Source organism: Electrona antarctica (genome assembly GCF_951216825.1).
Source record: "Electrona antarctica genome assembly, chromosome: 4".
In the NCBI taxonomy this organism is placed as follows: Eukaryota; Metazoa; Chordata; class Actinopteri; order Myctophiformes; family Myctophidae; genus Electrona; species Electrona antarctica.
Window position 1 is genome coordinate 55,069,511 of NC_136809.1, and position 27,081 is coordinate 55,096,591.

A 27,081-nucleotide genomic window follows, 5' to 3' on the forward strand; every position below is an offset into this window, starting at 1 on the left:
AGAAGACAACCTACTAGAGTTGAACAATGAAAACCACTGACCTAGACAACCTACTGGAGTTGAACAATGAAAACCACTGACCTAGACAACCAACTAGAGTTGAACAATGAAAACCACTGACCAAGACAACCTACTAGAGTTGAACAATGAAAACCACTGACCTAGAAGACAACCTACTAGAGTTGAACAATGAAAACCACTGACCTAGACAACCTACTAGAGTTTAACATTAAAACCACTGACCTAGACAACCTACTAGAGTTTAACAATGAAAACCACTGACCTAGACAACCTACTAGAGTTGAACAATGAAAACCACTGACCTAGACAACCTACTAGAGTTGAACAATGAAAACCACTGACCAAGACAACCTACTAGAGTTGAACAATGAAAACCACTGACCTAGACAACCTACTAAACTACAACTACTGTTTGTTTCAGAAATCAACGGGCCCTTCGTCCTATCCAATCTTTCAATGTGAACAACAGTAATAACAATGAAGAGTAAGTACAACTAGAAACTTAAACTTTCAATGATACCTTTGGCGATGACCAAACTTTGTATTTTTAACTATATAAACAATTATATATATTTTATGAAATAGTACATTCACACACACACACACACACACACACACACACACACATATATATATATATATATATATATATATATATATATATATATATATATGTATATATTAAATTAACCTGAAATCTCTTCTCTTTCCAGTGAGAACAAGGAAGAAGAAATAAAGGAGAAAGAAGATGAAAAGTAACCTTTTTTATTTCATTTCAAATGCATTTAGTTATAATTATGTTAACTTTATGACCTATGTTTAATAACATTTTAAGCTACATATATAGACTGAGGTAGGCTAATTAAAGCGGGTCATGTTTGCATGTTTGTCAAATCAGTATTCTGTTATTAACTTGCTGTGATAGTGGCCCCCGCCTGGGCCGCCATGCAGCCCATGTATGTGCTATAGGCCTATCTCACAGTCCTTCCCCGCCCCCTTTCCCCGCCCCCTTTTCTGAGTTAATGGTGTTGACGTTACGTCACTCCATATACATTACATGTTAAAATACCTACATTCAGAAGCCATAAACAACGCTTTTTCTGAAGGTAAACTTTATTCTATTTGTGTTAGCTGTCTTACCATCTTGTTTTCAACCTACTGTGATCTGGTCCATTTGTAAGGCTATGGACCAGAGCTACATCCCATATCTGCTTACTCTGCACCATTTAAGGCCGTTTTCCAAATGTTAAAATGTAAAAGACTAATATTATTATGATGAAAACAAGCTGGTAAGACAGCTAAAACAAATAGAATAAAGTTTACCTTCAGAAAAAGCGTTGTTTATGGCTTCTGAATGTAGGTCTTTTAACATGTAATGTCTATGGAGTGACGTCAAGTCAACACCACTAGGTCTGGAAAGGGGGCGGGGAATGGCTGTGAGATAGGCCTATAGAGCGTTGCAGTCCCGCCTCCTACCCTGGACCAGGAAATGATTCCCAATGCATTTTTCCCATAGACATTTCTTAAAGTATTTATTTAAAGACGGTTACGCCGCGGACAAAGCCAACTCGAGTCGTGACAACTCATGACAACACAAACAATATTTTGGACCAAACAAATAATTACAAAGAAGAAAAACAAACAAAAAAAGTGTTGTAACCTGCCGTTTTTCTTCTTCTTTCTAATTATTTTTTCTTTGTCATGATTTGTCACGACTCGAGTTGGCTTTGTCCGCGGCGTAAATGTCTTTAAATAAATACTTTCTGAAATGTCTATGAGGAAAATGAACGGAGAATCATTTCCTGGTCCAGGGTAGGAGGCGGGACTGCGACGCTCTATTATATATGCTTTAAGGCTTCTCCATTTTGATTGGTTGATGCGTGTGTTTCAGGTCGGAGAAGGATAACGACGGGAAGGAGAAGGAGGAGGGAGGAGAAAGGGAGGAGGGAGGAGAAAAGGAGGAGGGAGGAGAAACGGAGGCGGTAGAAGACAAGGAGAAGGAGGAGAGAGAGCAAAAGGAAATGGAGGAAAAAGAACAAAAGGAAAAGGAGGAGCAAGAGAAGAAGGAAAAGGAGGAGAAAGAGAAGAAGGAAAAGGAGGAGAAAGAGAAGAAGGAAAAAGAGAAGTGAGTTCTTAACATACAACTTGGCTGCATATGTCGTTGACACCCTCGGCCCAATCAGGGCGCTGCGTGCGTACGTCGGTGCGTACGTCGCTCGGCCAATCAGAGCGCGAGTTGGCAGCTTGCTGCGAATGTCGGTGGTCCCTTTGACCCTTTGGGATCGCCTCCTTGTCGTTGCTCGGCCAATCGGGGGTTGGCTGATGATGACGTAACTATATGTGTTTATGTAAAAACATGTTTAAAAGACGTATGTGGATGACGTAATCAATTTAAGTTTATATTATATATTAACTATACATGTCAGATGTTTCAATAACTTGATCGGGGTCTGCTTATAGCGTCAGTAGTTGAGATCCGGGGCGCCAAACAGAACGGTCAAGCACTGCACATAAGTTGCGCGCCCTGCTCGCGCACAAGTAGGCCATTCATGGCCAACTTGTGTGCAAAGCGCAAGTTGGCAGCTTCGACAGAGCGCATTTCTAGTTTTATTTGTTTCCACTATTCCATTATTTGGTGTATAGCGTGTAGACATTTTGGGTACTGAATGCCTCCATATATAAACTGTCTGTCTCTTCCCATACAGGCCCAAAGAAATGTTTGTCATAAACCCAGACGGGGCATTGTACTACCAATGGCTGTTCATCATCACATGTCCAGTCATGTACAACTGGGTCATGATCGTTGCCAGGTGACCAAATAATAACAATATATATATATATAGAATAAGAATGGTGATAGCGATATAAAATTATGATCACTCTCTTGTTGTTGCCCTCTCTTTATACCCAATACTTGTTTTGTTGAGTACACCAGTGGTTCCCAAACTTTTTCACATCAAGGACCCCGAAATTGACACTAAGTAGCCCGCAGAGTCGCGGACCCCCATTTGAAAAGACATGCCAGGGACCCCCCCATAAGAGAAGATTTTTACGGCTCTAGCAGAGATTCTCAACCAGTTTAATTTCAAAGACCCCCAGTTTGACATGCATTAGTCTACGGACCCCCATTGAATGGCATTTCTATCTCTGGGACCCCCAATTTATATTGTAAAAGCAATGTTAATCTAACTCTAACAGCATTACAGACCCATAAGGGTCAATCAGCTGGGTATCCCCTGGAACTCCCTCAAGGACCCCTGGGGGTCCCCGGACCCCACTTTGGGAACCACTGCAGTACAATAGGCTACTACTAGTTTCCTTAAACAAAAAAAACACAGTCATCCTCATCCTTTCAGCCTATAGGGCTCTAAAAAGTCTGTCCGTTCGTTCATTGGTCCACCACTTTATTCCCAAATAACATGTCCGTTCGTTCATTGGTCCACCACTTTATTCCCAAATAACATGTCCGTTCGTTTATTGGTCCACCACTTTATTCCCAAATAACATGTCCGTTCGTTCATTGGTCCACCACTTTATTCCCAAATAACATGTCCGTTCGTTCATTGGTCCACCACTTTATTCCCAAATAACATGTCCGTTCGTTCATTGGTCCACCACTTTATTCCCAAATAACATGTCCGTTCGTTCATTGGTCCACCACTTTATTCCCAAATAACATGTCCGTTCGTTCATTGGTCCACCACTTTATTCCCAAATAACATGTCCGTTCGTTCATTGGTCCACCACTTTATTCTCAAATAACATGTCTTGAGAACTACTGTCTATGACAGGCATGGAATTCTCCGTGCACCTCCATGCTCCCTATAGTGATTGTGTTGACCTAATGCCACCCATAGACCAGAATGTAATGTGGACAGTTTGCCATGAAACTTGCTGAGCGCATGCATATACTCCCAGAAAACGAAACCTATAGTGCCACCCACCCACAGTCCAAAGTACCAAGTACAAAGTAGTATTTATGACTGATTTATGAGGTTCTCAACTTCTCAACCTGGGGGTCGCGACCCTTCGGGGGGTCCCGGAATATCTTTTTTTGGGGGGTCCCGAAATGATTACAAAAAATAAAATAAAAACTGTTTTTGCAACTGAATGGCTGGAGAATGGGAATTTAGAGTTTACATAGTACACATAATACATGCATAAACTTTCCTTAATGATTATATCTGGTTTCAGTATTTATTTATGATGTATTGTCTGAAGGTTATTGTAGCGGTCAATTTGTATTGGTGGTGGGGAGGGGGGGCGGGGCGGCAGGGCGCGATACATGTGGCCAAAGCATTTTCACCCCTCAGCCAAAAACGTTGAGAACCCCCTATGATAGCCTCATCCGTCAGATTAAAGGATGAAACGTTCTTATTTTGGTAACTCCGTGGCTTTTTCATTAGTGCCACTCACTGTGGATAATATTTCAATCTATCGCTTATAGCCGGACAGAACAATGTGTTTTATATTATTGCTTCTGTTTATAGTACATTAGAGGTATCTAAGTGTCATATAGATTTTAGAAAATATTAAATACATGTCAAAACAGAAGGAGATCCAAGGCACTCTGTTGAAGTCAAGTAAAAATTTAAATTTAGATTTTTGTACTTTTTCTGTTTTGCATGTGTCTATGGAGTTAACATTACTCTAATATACCCCCAGGTGTGGTCATAATATTCAAATATGTCTTCCCTGTGTATTTTTGGTTTCTTCCTGAAAGCTGAAAGCCTTTTAGTCAAAAGGCCCAATCGAAATTATACCATAGTGACATCATAACCCTCCCCTAGCCTAACCCCTCCCACATTATCATACAACAACATCTATTGATGATATTCACACGGCTGCCATCTTGCCAGCAAGGTGATACCTAGGTGACACTTCCCATAGAGAGCCCATTCATCCAAACAGAAAAGTCCTCTCTAATTATATTAAACAACGTCAAAATCACCAACATTGCAGCTGTAGGGAAAGCTTGAATTATCCTCTTTCAATCTGTAAAGTTTTTGTTTAATAAACATCCACCGTAGACATTTTATGAGCTACTTCCTGTCAAGAAATTCCTTGCAGATGATTATTTTCTAAGTATCAGAGTATGGAGGAAGCGCTCGTTATCAGTAAAGCAACCTCCTGCTGCCTCCTGCATTATGTGCATTCAAAACAGGTGGTACGCAGGGCCGTTGAGTCAACGAGCACTTCCAAACTCCAGCACTTAGAAAAAAATCATCTGCAAGGAATTTCTTGACAGCTCATAAAATGTCTACGGTGGATTTTTATGAAACAAACACTTTACAGATTGAAAGAGCTAATTCAAGCTTTCCCTACAGCTGCAATGTTGGTGATTTTGACGTTGTTTAATATAATTAGACTTTTCTGTTTGGATGAATGGGTTGTCTATGGCAGGGGTTCTCAACCCGTGGGTCGCGACCCCTCGGGGGGTCGCCAAATTATTTTAGGGGGTCCCCAAATTATTTAAAAAAAAAAAGATTTATTTTTAAATTTTATTTTCACTTTTTTTCAAAAATAGCAGACCTACAAGCTCGTAGCGCGCCACTCGGTGGCGCGCTATGAGCTTGTAGATCTGCTATTTTTCAATAGCTAAATTATAACAATGCTTAAAACACCAAAAGGGGTTCCCGCCCAAAATGGTTTAAGGTTATTGTAGCAGTCAATTTATATTGGGGTTCGGGAGGGGGCGGGGCGGGGGTCCCGAGACATTGCCAAAGCATTTCCGGGGGTCCCCGGCCAAAAAGGTTGAGAACCCCTGGTCTATGGGAAGTGTCACCTAGGTATCACCTTGCTGGCAAGATGGCAGCCGTGTGAATATAGCTAATGGGCAAGGCTTAAGTTCAGGTGGGTGGTGCTAAGGTGAAAACCAGGTATACTTAATGAACTGGTGGGTGTTGGCCACATACAAACATAATTGTAACACTTTCTGTACACTTTTTTGAAAGAAATCTTCCTCCTAGTAAAATCACAGCACTCCATCTTTAAAGGAGCATTCAGTGATTTGGGTGATTTGGAAAAAATACCCGGTCCACCCGGTAACAAGATGTGCACATGCACACGCTCTACAGTGGGGGAAGTACAACATACCAACAGCACGTGCACCAAGGCCCGCCCCCACTCGATCATGATTGGAGGAAGGCCCCTCTCATCCTGATTGGATGAAGGCTTTGCCACCCAAAGCCCAAACCGAAACTAGGGTTTTTTGACCCCAGGGGTTAACTGGGGACAGGGAGGAACTCCTTATATGGCCAGCACGCTTTATAGTAGGGAGGATTATCCAAAAAATAAGAAAAAACAAGTGATATTTGAATTAAGTGAAATCACTGAATATACCTTTAAATGGCATCAGCTCGGCAAAGAGCATTAAACATGGGACCCTGATGAAGGCTTGACATCCAAAACGTTGTTTTTCTTTTGGACTGCCACCCCAATAGAGCGTCGCAGTCCCGCCCCCTACCCTGGACCAGGAAATGAAACCCAATGCATTTTCCTCATAGACATTTCTTAAAATATTTATTCAAAGACGGTTACGCCGCGGACAAAGCCAACTCGAGTCGTGACAACTCATGACAACACAAACAATATTTTGGACCAAACAAATAATTACAAAGAAGAAAAACAACAAAAAAAGTGTTGTAACCTGCCGTTTTTTTCTTCTTTCTAATTATTTGTTTGGTCCAAAATATTGTTTGTGTTGTCATGAGTTGTCACGACTCGAGTTGGCTTTGTCCGCGGCGTAACCGTCTTTAAATAAATACTTGTCTATGAGGAAAATGCATTGGGTTTCATTTCCTGGTCCATGGTAGGGGGCGGGACTGCGACGCTCTATAGCAGCTTTTCAGTGCCTTCTGCCAGCTCTATTCATATTTTTAATTCATCATTTGAATGCCAATAGAAAAATCTGTGATATAATATATCTCATTTTAACGAGGCAAGCATAGAGTATTAGACACCCAGTCCTGATGGTGGCGGTAACTTCACCATTTTGTCCGACTTGACCGAATCTGGCCGTCGCCATTTCCGCTTAAACGTAAACTTACATAGTGATCTGTCCCCGGGCCCAGCCGATCGTCGTTTATTTTCATATCTAAGTCAAATTAAGCTATAATCAAGCCCTGAATATCGCATTTTGAGCAGCTATGCACATAAAGACCGCGTGGGCGGGTGCGCGAGGATTTCGGCGGTTTTAGGTGGAGGACATCGGCCAAAAAATGCTAAAATAGGCTACAATATTTAAAACAAAGCCCCCGATTATAGGGAATAAAACAATTACATCAATCCCGTCAACGGGAGGTCTGGATTAATTAATTCACTACGTCAAAACCGTCAACGGTAGTCTAAGGGTTTTAAAATGCTCTTTGCCGAGCTGATCCCATTTAAATAAAGGCATTTTACTTGCAACAGAGTGCCTTATTATGGATCGCCAATTTGTTTTGCCATTATCGAACCCTCGCCAACGAGCACCTGTTTGCAGTTTTTATAACCAACACGGACCACGGCAGCGCTTCTCTTCGTTGCATTTAACACTAAACATGTGTTTGTATCAAATCAGAAAATGCACTATAATGTCTTGCTCATGTGTAATCTTATTTTAAACGCTGACGTTGCAGGGCCACTTTTGACGAGCTTCAGCATGACTACATCATTTACTGGATGATCATGGACTACTGTTCAGACATCATGTACATAGCGGACATGGTCTTCAGGACCAGAACAGGTGCAACCATTCATTTTCCTCTTTTTTTTACAACAATCTCTGGAAATAATCAGTGTTGATTTTGACAGCAAATTTAGATTTAAATGTTTGTCATAATCTCTCTTTCGTCACATTTTAGTCACCTGGAATGTGTTAGTGTTAGTCTATAGTTTTAGTCTACTAAATAGCATAAGATTTTAGTCGACTAAATCTAGTGTTGATTTAGTCGACTAAAATGTATTTTGGCGGGCCTTGATGTCGTCGTAATGACTGATTTTACACTTGCTGAAAATAGCCGATCTTCAAGCTCAACGCGTCACACTACAACGCGCTGCGAGCTTGTAGATGGGCTATTTTCAGCATGCAAACAAGTGTTAAAATGACATACTGGATCTCTTGTCCACTAGTCCCTTCCTAAAATTTTAGTCTAGTAGTTTATATTTGTACGAAATTGTCAATATATTTAGTCTTAGTTTTTAGTCATAGCTTAGTTTTCATTTAGTTTCCGTCAGTGAAAAAAGGTAGTCGACGAACATTTGTTGTCATAGCCTATTGCAGTGGTTCCCAAAGTGGGGTCCGGGGACCCCCAGGGGTCCTTGTGGGAGTTCCAGGGGGTCCCCAGCTAAATGATAGTTTGGAACTAAATGGACCATTAGGGGTCTGTAACTCTGAGAGTGTACAAATGGAACCCTACACTCTCAGAGTTAAATTAACATTGATTTTACAAATGCCATTAAAAGGGGGTCCGTAGACTAATGCATGTCAAACTGGGGGTTTCCTTGAAATTAAGCTGGTTGAGAATCACCGCTAGATCCGTAAAAATATTCTCTTATGGGGCTCCCTGGCATATATTTTCTAATGGGGGTCCGCGGGGCTAATTAGTGTCAATTTGGGGGGTCCCAGACATGAAGAAGTTTGGAAACCACTGGCCTGTTGGTCGAAGAAATCAACACTGGGAAATAACAACCGCTGTTTCCTATAAATCTCTCCACCACAGGCTACCTGGAGCAAGGTCTGCTCGTGAAGGACAAGAAGATGTTAACCGACCGCTACGTCAACAGCACCCAGTTCGTCCTGGACGCCATCTCCATGATTCCCACCGACGTCTTCTACCTCTACTTCGGCCTCGACTACCCCGAGATACGCATGAACAAGCTGCTGAGGATCAGCCGCATGTTCGAGTTCTTCAAGAAGACGGAGACCAAAACCAACATCCCCAACATCTTCCGCATCGGCAACCTCATCCTGTACATCGTCATCATCATCCACTGGAACGCCTGCTGGTACTACTCCTTCTCCAAGTGGGTGGGCTTCGGCGCCGACGACTGGGTGTACCCCGCGCTGGACGACCCCGAGGAGCCCGCGTTCGGAACTCTGGGGAGGAAGTACTCCTTCTGCCTCTACTGGTCCACGATGACCCTGACAACGGTGGGAGAGATGCCGCCTCCGAAGAGGGACATAGAGTTCCTCTTCCACTCCACGGATTTCCTGATCGGCGTGTTGGTGTTCGCCACCATCGTGGGAAACATCGCCACGATGATCTCCAACATGAACGCCGCCCAGGCACAGTTCCAGTCTCGCATCGACAACATCAAGCAGTACATGCACGTGAGTTGTCTTTTATCCGGGGCGGGGTTGGGCTGGTGGCTGGGGGGGGGGGGGGGGGGGGGGGGGTGACGCTAGGGGGTTGGCTAGACTAATTTATAGTCTAGGGCAGGGGTGTCCAAACGTTTTTCAAAGGGGGCCATATTATTAAATATTAAAACACCCAAACGTCAAGTTAAACAAATTAAATAAAATAGCCTTTTCAGAATGAGACAACAAGGAACAAGGACTCCTGACAAATTATACTCTGGGAAATGCCCAGGTGAATAAAAAACTTCAATGTAAAAAATGTCCCACGGCGAGCCGTTCATAACACAATTCAGTTGTGAAGCCACATTAAATTCTTCCCCGCCGGGCCGCACTTTGGACACTCCTGGTCTAGCGTGACCATGATGTCCCCTTTTGTGTGGGACAGTCCCTCATTGCCAAGACATTTCAGGCATCCCACAAATCGAGACACTGCCACACGTTGTGACTGGCAGGCATTAGCGTTCAAATTCCCTAATAGTTAGTCCCCTTGGCCTTCTGTTGTAAAGCAACTCTTGTTGCCTCTTTTCCAGCAAGATAATTATTAGCAAGATGTTTTAAAGGACAACTTTAGTTTTTTTCAACCAAGGTTCATGTTTTAGGTTGTTATTAGAGAAAGTAAAAGGTGAGTGTGAATGTTTTTTTCATTTGCTGCTTTCTTTCGTTTTAGCGATTTTAGCTATTTTTGACAGGGGGGTGGGGGCATTCGAACATGGTCCTAAATATGTATTTTTTTTACCAAAAAATATGGTGATTTATTTTTGTATCATTTACTATACTACTAGACCCTTAAGGAATTATAACTGGCCACAACATATCAACAAACTGACATATTGAGCCTACGACACACAGTATGGCATCCCCCTAGTACCTCTACCTTCACATTCAGTATAGATCCTGTGATCTTTTGTGGCCAGATGCAATTTCATGGCGTCTAGTAAGACTGTAGCAAATATTAATAAAGAAATCGCCGTAAAAATGTGTAAAAAGGGACGTACTTAGCCCCATGCTCGAATGCCCCCCCCCCCCTGTCAAAAATAGCTGAAATCGCTTAAACGAAAGAAAGCAGCAAATGATAAGCCTGTTAAAATAACATGAGGAATAGGCCTATCCCCTATAGCTACAGCAATAAGTCAGCCATATACGACACCCATAAACAAAATTAACATTTTAAAACTAAATGTGAGACGTTAGCAACATAGGTGATAAGTTGCTAACCCAGTTAGTGTAAGTCTTTAAATGTTCTGATGAATTGAAAATGGAGAACCCTGATGTAAAAAAGTCTTAGTACTTTTTGTGGTTTCATCCTCGTAGCAGTTTTTTTTTCGTTGTGTACCTATTGTACATACAGTGAATACAAATTGGATAATGATCTTTCCTTTCCTTTGTAGTCGAGGCATGTCAGTCTGGATCTTGAAATCCATATTATCAAGTGGTTTGACTACCTGTGGAATACGGGAAAGTCCCAGGATGAGAGGGAGGTGCTGAGGTATCTGCCGGACAAGCTGAAGGCTGAAATCGCCATCCAGGTGCACATGGACACTCTGAAGAAGGTCCGCATCTTCGCCGAGTGCGAAGAGGGCCTGCTGATCGTGCTGGTGCTGAAGCTCCGACCGCAGGTCTTCAGCCCCGGCGACTTCATCTGCAAGAAGGGCGACATCGGCCGTGAGATGTACATCATCAAAGACGGCAAGCTCGCCGTCGTCGCCGACGACGGGGTCACGCAGTTCATCGTCCTGGGCAGCGGCAGCTACTTCGGCGACATCAGCATCCTCGGCATCAAGGGCAGCAAGGCGGGCAACCGGAGGACGGCCAACATCCGCAGCTTGGGATACTCCGACCTCTTCTGCCTGTCCAAGGACGACCTGATGGAGTCCCTCACGGAGTACCCGGAGGCCAAAGCCATTCTGGAGGAGTTAGGCCGGGAGATCCTGCTGAAGGACAACCTCATAGAGCTGGACCCGTCCAAGATCGTGCCCGAGAGCCTGGAGCTGATGGGCAAAGTGAACAGCCTGTATGGCAACATGGAACAGATGCAGTCCAAGCTGAAGAGGATCCTGACGAAGAACAGGAACGCACGGAAGGCCCTCAAAGCGCGCATCGCCGAGCTAGAGACGCTGATAGGGGAGGAGGCGGAAGTCGACGAGGAGGCCGAGGAGGACAAGAGGGAGGCGGAGGCCAAGGCCGTGGCCGCGGCGGCCGAGGCCGCGGCCGTGGCCGCAGCCAAGGCCGCGGCCGCGGCGGAGAAGGAGGGTGTGAAAAAAGAGGACGCAGCAAAGGAGGATGAGAAAAAAGAGGACGCAGCAAAGGAGGATGGGGAGGAGAAGGGTGAGGAAGCTAAGGAGGGGGAGAAGGATGAGGAAGCTAAGGAGGGGGAGAAGGATGAGGAAGCTAAGGAGGGGGAGGCTAAGGAGGGGGAGAAGGATGAGGAAGCTAAGGAGGGGGAGAAGGATGAGGAAGCTAAGGAGGGGGAGAAAGTAGAGGAAGAGGCAAAGGAGGGGGAGAAAGAGGAGGAAGTTAAGGAGGGAGAGAAAGAGGAGGAAGTTAAGGAGGGGGACAAAAAAGACACATAAGTTAACCCATTTAGGCCTGTTTCTTTATCAGTGGTGCTCAATATTTCATGTCAAGAACCCCAAAAATGATATATAATCGGCCACCGACCCCCATATGAAAATTTGAGCTAAAAACGTTCGCTCTGAAGGAATATATTCAAACATTTGGGCCACATTTTCACGATTTTTCAAAAATAGCAGACCTACAAGCTTGTAGATCTGCTATTTTTCAATAGCTAAAGTATAACAATCCTTTAAAACACCAAAAGGGGTTCCCGCCCAAAATGGGTTAAAGAGGCAGACAAAAATAGATTTTCTACGTAGATTATTTTCTATCTAGCTAGTTTCTTCACTAGTCCGATCCAAGAACACAGTTTGCCGGCCACTGCTACAGAGCTGATCATGAGGTTATATCTTCTCTGGAGTCCTGCCTCAAAGCAGACCAGAGGTATAGAAAACTCTCGTTTCCTGATGTCATCGCTATAGGGACACATGCATCAGTAAGCAGCAACATGGGGATGGCAATGAAGTATACCGGGAAGTCTGGCGTGGCATTGTGAAATCCATGATCTACGACCGCGGTCGAAAAATGACGATGACGATCTAGCTTGGACTTGCTAGTCTGAAATGCAGACATTGAATGACCACAGCAAGACCTGTTAAATGTAACTCTGTCTAGACACACGCACTGAAATATGAAGTCCTCCCATTTAAATATCTCTTATAATTGCACATGTTTTCAAGAATGGAATTTCAATGTAATGTCTGTATTCAGATAAATGTCTGACATTTATATATTAGTTGTGCTGCAAATGATTGTGAAATGGCTGTAATGTCTACTCTGTCTACAATGACTCAATAACACTGCATCATCAAATTGCAACACAAAGCCATGAAAAAGATCTCATTTTAGATCTAACTCAACATCTGATGTATGGTGTATTTGGCAGTCAAAGTTTAAGATTAGCGGTGAGATGACCTCTAGGTATCCCTTGTTTTATTCATTGGAACTGACATGTCCTTATAATCCTTTATACATAAATGCATGACCTACATCATGATGTCCTGTTCATGTCCTTTTCACCTGACAGGGGAGAGTTTCCCCGGCCGGAAGTAGCGCGTGGAAGGAACACGCTATTCCGACCAGTTCCTTTCCCCTCCATCTGGCCAGGGAGGCAGTATAGAGACCAGGATTACTGCATGTTTTTTGTGAGGGCAACTACCCTAGGGGACACGGGGAGAACATGCAAACTCCAAGACTACTCTTTTTAATCAATAGAACATGGACTAAGATGGATAAAACTATCGGGCATAGCAGTGGATGTTTTTTTTTGGTTCCACTGAAAAATGTGTCATTAATTTTTTTTCACACCGATATTAATTTGCAAAAATATTGATATAAATTATTTCAAGCCTAAAATAAAACCATTCAGCATCCTGGTGAAGCATGCCCGTAAAGCCTTTGATTCTGTAAATTAAATTAAATAAAAACCGCTAAACAAAGTGAATGTATTAAATATCTTTGTATATATATGTATATCATATAATTAAATATATACTTTTTTAAATCACACAATTAAATATTTTAAGGTCATGATTCATCAGGATCCTGGATGGCTTGATTCTAGGCTTAGCATAATATTCTAAGCATTCAATATTTTTGTAAATCTCTATGGAAAAATAATGATTTTTTCAGTGGAACTAGAGAACCACGGCCACTGCTATGCCCTGTAGACAGTAACATTAAAGAAGTATTGTCAGGAATAACACCTGACATTATATTTTTTGAATCACTTATATTATATCAGAGTAAAGCCACTGTGTTGAAGACCTACACATTGAACAGACGTGTATGTGATCTGTTGATTCCGTCACCTTACAAGTTCTGTTTGGAGCATTGATGAGATGAACAGTCCACCGCAACATTTCTCACACCAAGCAGCACTGTGGATTAAAGTGGATTTCTTCTGTTAACACAATGTAGTTCTACAGTGGATCAAACTGGATTCCTTCTGTTAACACAATGCTTATTATTTCAGCTCCACCACATGATATGTCTGTCTATCTATATAATATTGTGCCGAATGGTGTGTTATTAATATGAGTCCTGAAATAACAATCTTTCTTTGCTGGAATGTCATTCTCATTTTCCCATTAGCAATTTGATGTCCATCTCTCTAATTAAACTGTACATTCTTTTATGATAATATGCACACTGGAAACATACAGATTTGCATCTTCATTGTCCAGTTTCTATAGGGGGTTCGTGCACTCGTGACAAATATTAATTACATCGGTCCGGCGTTGCCTATATGAATACAAGGTCTTTTGTGGGGCAATTCCCTTTAAGGTTACTCAGATGGAAGAAGCAGAAACAATTTCTGTGTGTGTGCGTGAGTGCGTGCATGCGTGCGTGCGTGCGAGTGCGCTACTTAGTTTTTATTTCAAGGACCCCACCAGTTTGGTATGCATGAGGCCATGAGTGACACTGAGTTACTGACCCGGGTTCATTTGGTTCCTAAATAAATATAAATCAATAACTTTGCTGGGCCTATATCGCCTGTGATGCTATACTAACAGCCTTTTTTATGTGCAAAGTCTGACTTCAAGAGGCAATGAAATGGATTGGAAATGACCATCCATCTCTCTCAGTCAGTCCTAGCAGCTTCAGAGCAGAGGACCATGTGACACCAATTCAATGGTGGTCTCAACCACACAGAGGCCTCATAGATCAAGCTGATGATAGTGCACTGCTATATAACCCATTTAGACATGAGGCCGATTCTTTAAAAAAATGGCTTCTAAATCCTAACAGTTGTTTGAAAAAAAACTATGTTTCTACATCTAACCTATATGGTGCTCAACCTCTTTCATGTCAAGGAGCCCCAGAATTATCTGTATTTTGCTGCTGAACCCCATCTGAAAATATGATATGATTTGAGTTAAAAACGCTGGCTCTGAAAGAATATATATTCATTATGCGCCACATTTTCACGTTTTTTCAAAAACAGCAGATCTACAAGCACGTAGCGCAACACTCGCCACTCGGTGCCGCGCTATGAGCTTGTAGATCTGCTATTTTTCAATAGCTAAAGCATAACGTAAAAATAAAAATGCTTAAAACACCAAAAGGGGCTTCCCGTCCAGAATGGGATAATAGAGTGCGCAAAGCAACCAGTTTCAAACAGCTATCATCAGATGGTGTCAAGATTGAGACAGAGCTCTATTGATTTTTCTGTTCATTGTTGGCGAGGCACATTTTTTTTTAACAGTGGGGTTGTACGTCCTCCTGGATTATTGCATTTGATGGCATGTTATTTGTGTGATTTGAACAAAGAAAAGGGAATAACGTCTTTTTAATCATTTGGAAAAGCCACCAGGGTTATATGTTAACAGATGGTGAACCATGATGTGAACATTACAATTCTAACAGACCACTGCGGAGAAAATGAATAGACTACACGGTACTGTACGTAATTCATTGTTCATCAAATCGATCACTTGAACTCAACAAAAACCCAAGAGTGGGTGCCATAATCTCTTATTTTTGATGGGCGCCCTCCTATATGTCCATCTTTTAGCGCGTGTGCACAAACTTTCTCCTACACAAACATTAAATTCCCATTGACAATGAATGGACAATTTTACGTCATATAGTGTAAACACACACATTGATATGTTGTACAAGTCTTTCAACTCTCAACTGTCAGTAAGAAGCCGGCGATGATGATGAACGATGATAAGATAAGAGTGCCCCTCACTTCACACGTCTGTGATTTTTAATCTCATCATTTATTACTTGCGCAAGCAGAGCGCACAAGTACTGCAATGGGCTGCGTCTGTGTTCTCCGTCGGCCAATGGGGGACCACCATTCTTGATGACTAAGGTACGTGGGTAAGAATTGTGGTCCCTTATTGGCTGATGATGGTGACGTAACTAAGGTGCATTTCAAGGTTGGTATAAGGTCAATAACGGGGTGCATACTTAGTTTAGACCTAGTCATTGGTTAGACATGGGTTCCAGACCCCCAGGAACGCGCCCCGGTTTCCGACGTGCCGCCCCGTGTCCGAAACGGAATGACAGAGTTACTGTGTGCCGGTCCCTCTACTGTACTGTACTCTACTGTACTGTACTGTACTTGCACACCCAAAATCATCATATATACAGTTAATATGTGTGTTAGGTTGCGCACAGGTGGAAAAACCACCATGCTGTTTTCATGCTCATACCTACCCAGGCAGGCACCCACACACATAAGTCCGTAAGGGAGTGGCTTGCACCACTCAAAAATAAAACATACCACACAGATATTAGAAAGACACGCCTATAGACTGGCTTTATGTTACTTTTTGGAAGCAATCTGCAAAGTGCTTTTTCATATATGGACATATGGACTGGGTGAATTGCAACCTGTAGAAGAGATTTCCCATGGGAGAATGAGTGTGAATGACCACTATAGCGGGCTGTCAATATAAATGTCAATATTTAAACGCTAACATGGTGCCTTTATATTGCACCTTTTATCCAAGGCGCTTTACAATGTGCATTCCATTCACGCACGCGCGCGCACACACACACACACACACACACACACACACACACACACCATGCAATGCTCCAACCTGCTCATTGGGAGCAATTAGTGGTTCGGTCAACGTCTTGCTCAAGGACACTTCAGCACTAACTCTGGGGGATTCAAACTCCTCATGATAGCTTGACACGTGTAACTAAGAAATCCCACAACTCATTGAGTTCTCCCAGTACGCCCTATATCTCTGAGTATGCCAAGGACAGCTCAGTGTCCTTCCCACGATGATCAAGGAGACATACCGGCAGATACAAAAAATGCATTTTTTTCTTTTTTAATACATTTTTTTTCCATTTTTGGATGAAAGGCACAGGTACAGGCATACAAAGAAAATGCACATAAAACATAATTCAAATTCTTTGTCAAATACAATCAGTGGCTTGCCCCTTGCCTCATTTTTTAAAATCCTACCCCAAAACCCCAGCACCAACCACCGTTGACAAAAAAAAGAGCAAAATATAGTAATGATTATAACAATTAAATACAACTTAAATACATTTTTTTTTAATTAACAACAAATTGTAAATAATAAATACAAAATAATAATAAATAATCACTCCCGAGTCCCAACCCACCCCGTCATAGGCCTGAAAAGAAAAAGAAATGAGCAAAGATTTCAACAAAGACCAAAAAGAAAAAAGGGGATAATACAGATATAATTAGTTATATATATGTCATGCTAGTTATATAGTAGAGGTCCTAACTTGATAGAGAATATGGTTCCAGCTATCTATTGTTTGATAGTTTGCACCATTTAATCTAGCTGTAGAAAGCTCCATTGTTACAACATCAGTTAATAACGGTTTCCAGTGATTAAAGGGCAGAGAATGTGGAGCTTGCCATCGCAGTGCCAACATTTTTTTTGCAGCGGTACTTCCTGCCAGCCAGAATCGTCTCTGAACAATACTTAAAGTTAAAGAATCATCATCATTAAGGAGCAATAATTTGGGACAACAGGGAATATGTTTTTGTAATAGGACTACTTTAGATAGATAGTTAGTTATCTGTTCCCAGAAACCTTTGACTGTGGGGCATTCCCACATCATATGTATAAAAGTACCAGTAGTATTTAAATAACAGTGTGTACAGTTTGGTGAAATAGCACGTCTCATTCTATAAGCTTTCTGGGGGGTTAAATATGTTTTATGGACAAAATTGAAATGAATCTGCTGATGATTTAAGTTTTGTGATGCCATAATAATATTTCCCCAAACTCTGGTCCAATTTATGATGTTCTAATCCCAAATCTATGCTCCAAGATTGGATAACAGGTATTAATGAAGTACATCTTTGTGATAGATCTTTATAAATTATAGAAACTTGACATTTGGACAGACCTGCAGTTTTTTTTAGAGCAAGTAACTAAGGGGTGAGTAGCTGGTTTGGTCCATGGAACTCTATATAGTAAGGGCATTTTATCAGGTATTTGACCAATCTGGGAACTAAATCGTTACCAAGAAATTTCTTCACCAATGTGTTTCTAAAGGTGTCTAATAACATACTAAAAGTTTGAAATTCAACTCCTGTGGGAAATTGTGTTATTAGCATAATATGTGACCATACCCCTTAACATCCTATATAAGGCAAAAAAGTCCAAATTTCATCATTCTTTAAGTAGCATGTGACATATGAAACTAGGGGGTTTTCATGATTCTGAATCCATTCCAAGCATTAGTTTTGCACAAAAAACACTCCTTGGGCTAAATTAGGCCATATCCACTTGACCAAATGTGCTGACCGCATCACGTTTGTGAGGCCGTTTTCCTCCCAAGGAGTGTTTTTTGTGCAAAACTAATGCTTGGAATGGATTCAGAATCATGAAAACCCTATAGTTTCATATGTCACATGCTACTTAAAGAATGATGAAATTTGGACTTTTTTGCATTATATAGGATGTTAAGGGGTATGGTCACATATTATGCTAATAACTCAATTTCCCACGGGAGTTGAATTTCAAACTTTTAGTATATGTTATTAGACACCTTTAGAAACACATTGGTGAAGAAATTTCTTGGTAACGATTTAGTTCCCAGATTTTCATAGATTTCTCTTACTAATAGGCTCTCATAGCCGAACGGAGCTGCAAATTTAAAAAAGGAGGTACCTGGTAAGTTATATGACTCTTTCAGATCAGAGAATGATCTTAAACCTTTGTCATCCAAATCGGCAAGTACATGAATGCCACAATTGGACCATGATTGAGCCAGGGCCAAATTAGCCATTGGGCCAATGGGGCCGTGGCCCAGGGGCCCTTGGCTCTCAGGAGCCCTTCAGGGAAAATGTAATGCTCTGTAATGGGTTTGAGGCCCTGATAAAAGCTCCTGGGAACCTTCATTGACCATTGATTTTGTTAAATTTAGGTCCAAAATGTGATAAAAACAAACAAAAAACTCAAAAATTCTGTGCGCACGCGCTAGGGGGGCCCCCAAAAGATGTACCGGCCCAGGGGCCCTTTTGGGGGTTAATCCGTCCCTGGATTGAACTACAAAACAACGGCCTCCGCTAAGCAATAAAGGGTTATGGAATAAGTCTGTTCATGCCACTTAGTATCCCATTTAAGTAACTTTTCATATTTGTGCCATAAAGATATGGCATGCACTATTATTGGACCATAACGCAATCTACACTGCTTTAATGAAATATCTGTGAAGACAATGTCCTGTAAACAAATCGGTGCCAAAAGGCCTTTTCTGCGTCAACAGAGAGAACAGCTGACGACACTTTGGCATGAGAGGCGGAGTTGACAATGTGAAGGAGACGTCGCAAATTACCAGACGAAAATCTTTTTTTTAACAAAACCACTTTGATCTGGGTGAATCAGTTTAGGTAAAAACTTTTCAAGATGGCAGGATAATACTTTAGAAAATAGTTTGACATCTGTATTAATTAAAGAAATAGGGCGCCAATTAGAACACTGGTTTGGATCTTTACCTTTTTTTAATAAAAGAGAGATTAGGGACATATTCACGTCTCTCCCTAAGGAGCCTTTAGATATGGATGTATTAATCATTTCAAGTAGTAGTGGGCCTAACACGTCCCAAAACCTCAAATAAAATTCAGGGGGAATGCCATCCCACCCTGGAGACTTGCCTTTATTCATAGTTTCCAGAGATGTTTTGAGTTCTTGTAATGATATAGGAGCACCCATTAAACTAGATTCAACTGGTGACAAAACTGCGAGGTTAAGGCCACTTAAAAAAAGATTAAATCTCTTCAGAGGAGCGCTCGCCTTCTGTAGTATATAAATCATTATAGAATTTAGCAAATCTTGTATTGAGATCTGTAAGCAACTCACCATTTTCTGATGTAACAGTAGTAATATTTCCTACAAGATCACTATTGCGTAGTTTGTTGGCCAGTATTTGACTCGGTCGACTACCATGAAAGTATTGATTTGCTCTAACTCTATGGATGGAGGATTCGGCTCTTTTCCTGATAAGATCATTTAGTTCACTCTTAACATTGGCTAGTGTAGCGGGGGAAATGCAATTTGATTACCAACTTGGTTTGCAATAATGCTATATAAATACAAAATAACGATGAAATAAAATACAATTCTATCAGTTCTCTTGCTTTAATAATGTTACATTATTTGTTTTGTTTATGAGTGCAGTGGTGCAGCCACTCCATTGCACAGCAATGTGTGTCCCTGGCTGGCTGGCTGGCTGGCTGGGTCCGTCCGAGCATGGAAATAGCACACACACATACACACACAAAGCCAGGGAGGGTTTGTACAGTACAGTACAGTACAGTACAGTACAGTACAGTACAGTACAGTACAGTACAGTACAGTACAGTACAGTACAGTTGGATTTATCAGCAAGTGCATAGAAGACGTTGTGCCACGAAAGACAGTAAAGACCTATCCAAACCAGAAGCCGTGGATCAACGGTGATGTCCGTGCTGCACTGCGGGCTCGAGATGCTGCCTTCAGATCCGGAAATCTGGGTTCCACCCGCGCTGACCTCCAAAGAGCCATCAGGAAAGCTAAACGGGAGTACGGTACTAAGCTGGAAGATCAGTTCAAGAGTGGGGATGCGAGGAGCGTGTGGCAAGGGCTCCGGGAAATAACTGACTTCAGAGGGCGACCCAGAAGCACAGAGCCCCCCTCTGCCTCCCTCCCCAATGAGCTGAACACCTTCTTTGCCCGGTTTGAGACCGAGGGCACGAACACCAGTCCACCAGAGCCTGTGATACCGCAGGAGGCCAGCCCATTATCCATCTTGGAGGCTGATGTGCGTAAGGCCTTCATGAGGGTGAACACCCGTAAAGCGGCAGGCCCTGATCGCATTCCAGGTCGTGTCCTTAAAGTCTGTGCACATCAGCTGGCTGGTGTGTTCACAGACATATTCAATCTCTCCCTCTCCCAAGCTGAGGTTCATGCTGGCTTCAAAAGGTCCACCATTGTACCGGTACCCAAGCGTACGAATACATCATGTTACAATGACTGGAGACCTGTTGCCTTAACACCAATTGTCAGCAAGTGTTTTGAGAGGCTAGTGAGAGATCACATCTGCTCGGTCCTGCCCGCTACACTGGATCCATGTCAGTTTGCATACCGGAAAAACAGATCTACGGATGACGCAGTGGCCATGGCTCTCCACACCGCCCTCACTCACTTGGACAAGAGAGGGAGCAACAACAGATATGTGCGAATGCTGTTTGTGGACTTCAGCTCCGCCTTCAACACAATTGTCCCTGCAAGACTGGACATGAAGCTCAGAGACCTAGGCCTGCACCCAACCATGTGCAGGTGGATACTGGACTTCTTGTCAAACCGTGCTCAGGTGGTGCGGATGGGGAACATAACATCCGACCCAATGACCCTCAACACTGGTGCACCCCAAGGCTGTGTGCTCAGCCCCCTCTTGTACTCTTTATACACACATGACTGTGTCACCACGCACGGCTGCAACACCATCATCAAGTATGCCGATGACACCACACTCATGGGGATGATCACAGATGCCAGCGAGACGGCCTACAGAGACGAGGTCAATAAACTCGCACTATGGTGTCGGGAGAACAACCTAGCTCTCAACGCTGGAAAGACGAAAGAGCTAATTGTGGACTTCAGGAGACAGAGGAGCGAGCACGCACCAATCTATATAGATGGAGTCGCAGTGGAGCGCGTCAGCGAGTTCAAGTTCCTTGGCACACACATTGATGAGGACCTTAAGTGGGCTACTCACACCACTCATGTGGTAAAAAAGGCACAACAACGCCTGTACTGCATACGACGCTTGAAAAAGTTCAAGGTCAGCCCCCGTATCCTGAGGTCGTTCTATAACTGCACCATTGAGAGCATCCTAATGGGTGGAACCGTCGTGTGGTACGGGAGCTGCACTGTCCGCCAGCAGAAGGCACTACAGAGGGTAGTGAAAGCAGCCCAGCGTATCATTGGAGGTGAGCTTCCCTCCCTCCAGGGAATATACGAAAGCCGATGCGTGGCCAAGGCGAAACGGATTGTTAAAGATGTGCATCATCCCAGCAACAGCCTGTTTGAGCCATCTAGGCGGCCACGGCCAGGCAACCGGTTCCTCAGCCTCGCCAGCCGCACACAGAGACTATGGAACACGTTCTTCTTCTCCGCCATCAGACTCATGAACAGACACTGAACACTACAAGGCCCGGACTATATGGCCATATGTCTAAGGCCTTCTGCATTTTTGCACCTGAGATCTCGCACTTTCAGTAGTTGTGTAATTTAGAGATGTTAGTTTTAACCTGCACTTAGTTCTTTATACAGATTATTTGACACTAGACTGTAGCTGTTGTATGGTCTTTTAACGCACAATGAATTTCACGTGCCTTTTACCCTGTAACTGGTATTGTTGACAATAAAGTTGAACCTTGAACCTTGAACAGTACAGTACAGTACAGTACAGTACAGTACAGTACAGTACAGTACAGTACAGTACAGTACAGTACAGTACAGTACAGTACAGTACGAGGAGTACAGTATAGTACTGTTGCACCCCTCAGTTCAGACAGATGTGATTTTGAGTGTTTGTGCACATTAGGCCAGTGTAAACACAAACATTGATGACAAAAGTGAGGATGCAAATTAATGAGATGTATGAAGATGTATCATGTTATTTTTTTCTGTATTTATATTGTTTTTTTATTTAGCTGTTGGTAGTCATGGCTGCCAGTTCCCACCTGATGTCGTGTGGGAGTTCTGACTGTTCCAGACCGTACTGAATAACTGCTAGCTTGGATAGCGTCTTCAGGCGAGGACTCAAGTCTAAGATAAACAGGCCATCATCACTGCATCCTCGAAAGAGGATGATATGATCTCCCACAATGCAACAGAAGCCACAAAACATCGTTAAGGGGCCGTTCCCCTTGGGCTTAACCTCCTTCCAGGACAAGGTCTCTGGACTGAATTTCCACAGATCTTTTAAGTTCTGGCTACCGCTTAAGCCACCACATATGTACAGCTCTCCATTGTAGGTAAAGGCTAAATGACCACAGCGTCCTTCGGGAAGAGGCTGTGCAGAAGGTGTTTCCAGCCAGCTGTTGGTCTCTGTGTCAAACACTCTGATGGTGTTGTACTTCTCCCCCTGGTCCCCATCGCCCCCAAATACAAACATCTTTGTCCCGATGATGGTAGCAGAGTGAAGTGTTGAACCAGGTGGTGCAGTGTCTCTGCTGTTAATTACAGACCAGACCATTGTGGTGGTGTCCAACTTGTACATGACATTAGTTCGTCCAGTCCGGGTCCATCCTCCATGGATAAACATGAACTTCTCCACGACACAGGCTGAGTGGCTCCACCTCCTCTCTGGAACATTCCCAGAAACCCTGGGTGTGAACCATGTGTGGGAGTCGACATCAAATGCATAAAGAACGTTGTCGTCATCCCCTGTGTCGGCGCTACGCCCTCCCAAGATGTAAACGGTATCTCCTACCAGAACAGCTGTGTAGCCGATGCGTTTGGAAGGAACCTCAAGTCGACGTCCTCCATTTCCAGGTGTCACCGGAGTCAACTTCCTCCAGAGTAAAGCCACTGTGTTGAAGACGTACACATCGATCGGTGATCTGATGTTGATTCCTTCACCTACAAAACAGTACAGCTCGTTGTCCACGGCAACAGCTTTTTGCCGTAGATAATTTCTGTTTGGAACATTGATGAGATTGACGGTCCACCGCAACATTTCTCACACCAGAAGCAATGTGGATTCCTTCTGTTAACACAATGGAGTTCTACTGTGGATTAAAGTGGATTCTCTCTGTAACACAATGCAGTTCTATACTGTGCGTGCGAACAGTTATATGGGCACAGCGACACAAACATCATGGACAGTTTGGCCAATCAGTGAAGCCGGACGTCTGTTTCTCTCCCATATATGGGAAAGTGATTACCAGCATATTAGTAAACTAGCACTGGAAAACTGACGCCGGCTCCCTATTGCATGGTTCACCAACCTATGTGCCCCCCTCCCCCCGCCCCCACATGCCGTCACACAGAGAGACAGACATCTGTCTGATAACAGTAGCACAATTTGAAATTTGCACCACATGGCCAGAAAAATAATGAAGTCTGTGTGTTATATAGACGACTATAGACAAATTCAGAAACGGGTCTCATGGTCGCAGCTTACGTATTTCCTGTAGGCGGACTCGACGTAGCTGCGGGGTTTAAACCCTCACCCAATCTTTCTGTTTTATGAACACAAGGCTGCCGTACTTTATACCTCATACTTTAAATGCTTAGTATGAGGTATAAAGTACAGCAGCCTTGTGTTCATAAAACAGAAAGATTGGGTATTGGGTAAGACAGTTAGATATCTTTCAGGACCTTTCACTGCTTCGTCTCAACCATTACTCAATGGCTCTGGTCTCAGCCACCGCGGTGGATATTTTGACATTCCGTTTTGTGTTGTTTTTAATGTTGCCACTACTGTTGGAGCAGCCATAAACTACACAGGTTCATCTTGATGTTCTGGGCATCTTTGTAATGTTAGTGTTAGTAAAAAGCAGGTAAAAGAGTAACGTTTGAGGTAGACTAACATCAGTCAGTCACTCTGCCGTTCACTGTAGTAGAAGAGGTGCGCCTGGTGAGGGTTTAAACCCTGCAGTTACGTCGAGTCCGCCTACAGGAAATACGTAAGCTCCGACCATGAGACCCGTTTCCGAATTCGTCTATAGGGTTAGACTGGATTGCTGGATTACTACAATGACCATTGTGGAGAGGGGTGGTGGCTGCGTGGAGGTGTGACTTTGTAGTCCAGGAAGGAAGTGATCGAGACCACATTTTCATGACAGGTTGTTGGTCATGATTCATGAACAACGTACATAGCGTCATGATGAAAATCCCCCCCCCCCCCCTCCCCAGGTAAGTGAAAAATTATTACAATAAGATCTGGTTGCAAAAGGGGTGAAGTGGCCCTTTAATATCCCATTATTAAAGCTGGCTAATGGGCCAGCCAGCCCTATGTGTCACTATATGACTACAGGGAGACCTGCTCAGGGTTCTGTGTCCACTCCAGTGTTGACTAAAACTAAGTCCTAAACTATGTCCGTCAACTACCATTTTTCACTGGCGAAAACTAAATAGAAACTAAATGAAAACTAAGCTAAGATGACTAAATATATTGACAATTTCGTCAACAAATAAAAACTAGACTAAAATGTTAGGAAGGGACTAGTGGACAAGAGATCCAGTACAAGTCATTCTACACTTGGTTGCATGCTGAAAATAGAAGATCTACAAGCTCACAACACGTCGCGCTGCGACGCGTTGTGAGCTTGTAGATCGGCTATTTTCAGCAAGTGTAAAAACTGTCATTACGACGGCATCAAGGCCCACCAAAATACATTGTAGTCGACTAAATCAACGGTAGATTTAGTTCGCATGACATTTAGTTGACACTAAAACATTCCAGGTGACTAAAACTAAATTAAGTTTCATACCAAAGACTATGACTAAAGTCACTAAACTAAAATAGAAACTAAAATAGAAAAACCACACTAGTCCACTCCCACACCCACAACACTCAGGTGTAAGTAGTCACTGATAATTACCCCCTGGCTTTAAAGCCTATAGTGCTCATTCACACTTTTCTGCATTGGCCTTTTCTGTGTGCAGACACAGTGCAGTGCACTTGCACTCGCTTGTCTGAGCAAGGTAGGCGATGGATTGGTGTCTTCGCTTTTAGAACTGATAGTTCAGACCAGTGGTTCCCAAACCTACAGTATCAGGTCGAGATCCAAAAGAGAGATTTAGAGTTTAGACGTTTGCCCGGGACCCAGACTATAGGGAATATAGCAGATCTACAAGCACACAACGTGTCACTTCGCACCACGTGGTGAGCTTGTAGATAAGTTATTTTCACTACTTCTTAAATTATAATTTTTAATTGTGGAATTTCTTAGATTTGTTTATTCATTTTACATTTTTTAGTTCAAATACATCTTTTGATATATAAAGACAAAGATTTGTACTCGTGTCGTGACCTATAAAAAATGGTCCGTGACTCACAAATGGCTCCCGATCGACCCACTTTTTTGGGAAACAGTGATTTAGACCAGTGGTTCTCAACTAGTGGTTCAAGGCGGTCCCCATTTAAATGACGGAGTGTTGGTCACCAAATGGAACCTTATTAGTTCTTTAACTTTTGGACAGTGTAAAATGAAACAAAATATTTGGTTTCATTTTATACACGTATTACTTAATTTACAAGAAGTCTACATAATTAGAGAATGGATGTATGTATGTAATCCACGTAATTTGGAAACCGTTCGCCCCACCGACTTCATTAAATTTGACACACGTGTTCCACACCCCCACAGGGAGTGCAGTGACCGGTGTGGAGTCGGTTGGATCGCCGGTTGTCCAGACAGAACCAGCACAAAAGCCTCTGCTCATGCAGGCTCCGGACAGGGCCCAAATCCAGATCACCCCTATAGATCTCAATATATGGAGCTGGCCTGTTCTGACATCACAATGATGTTCTGACATTACAAATGCGCGCCCTCGCCCTTCATTAGCCAATTGATCACACCTGATCACCCACAAGGTGGCATAGTCAAAGTTACTTAGATACTTATAGTTACTCAGTTTTATCTCTTCCACGAGTTCACTATGACTCGGACATATCAATTTCCCACTACAGCTACACTACAGTTGCTCTGGAGAGGGAAGTCTGGAGCTCTCTGGTGGAGCTGTTGCCCCCCGCGACCCGGCTATGGATAAGCGGTTGAAGATGGATGGATGCACTGTAGTGCATCTACTACTACTAGCTACACCCTGACAATGTTCAGGTGATGATTTGCCTCTGCTGTATGTCTTTAGAGTTAAGTGGGTGTTAGATTTATTTTATTTTATAAAAGTACATCTTTCCTCTAGGGACTGTTTTAAGAAAGAAAGAAATGCATTAGAGGTGTGCAAACTGTGCAATTGGCATTGCAATAGCTGTGCAATTGCACATCCAAATCGCGATGAATTGCTGATTCGATTTTTACACCACTAACTAAAATGCATGCCTTTCAGTGTTTCAGATTTTATCTGTCAAGCTTGGGAAAGAAGGCAGAATACTCTGTATTCATCTGAGGTGTAATACACTGAATTATGTAA

General features: G+C 42.9%; 1 protein-coding gene across 1 annotated transcript; it reads left to right on the forward strand.

The window, feature by feature from the left end:
• Positions 1 to 1,979: 1,979 nt before the first annotated feature.
• On the forward strand, positions 1,980 to 11,931 carry cnga1a (cyclic nucleotide gated channel subunit alpha 1a; the record flags this gene model as incomplete). Its single annotated transcript, XM_079499530.1, has 5 exons — positions 1,980 to 2,146; positions 2,727 to 2,831; positions 7,641 to 7,747; positions 8,724 to 9,334; positions 10,750 to 11,931. The coding sequence occupies exons 1-5, from the start codon at positions 2,043 to 2,045 to the stop codon at positions 11,929 to 11,931; spliced, it is 2,109 nt and encodes a 702-aa protein (XP_079355656.1). The 5' UTR covers positions 1,980 to 2,042.
• Positions 11,932 to 27,081: the final 15,150 nt, after the last annotated feature.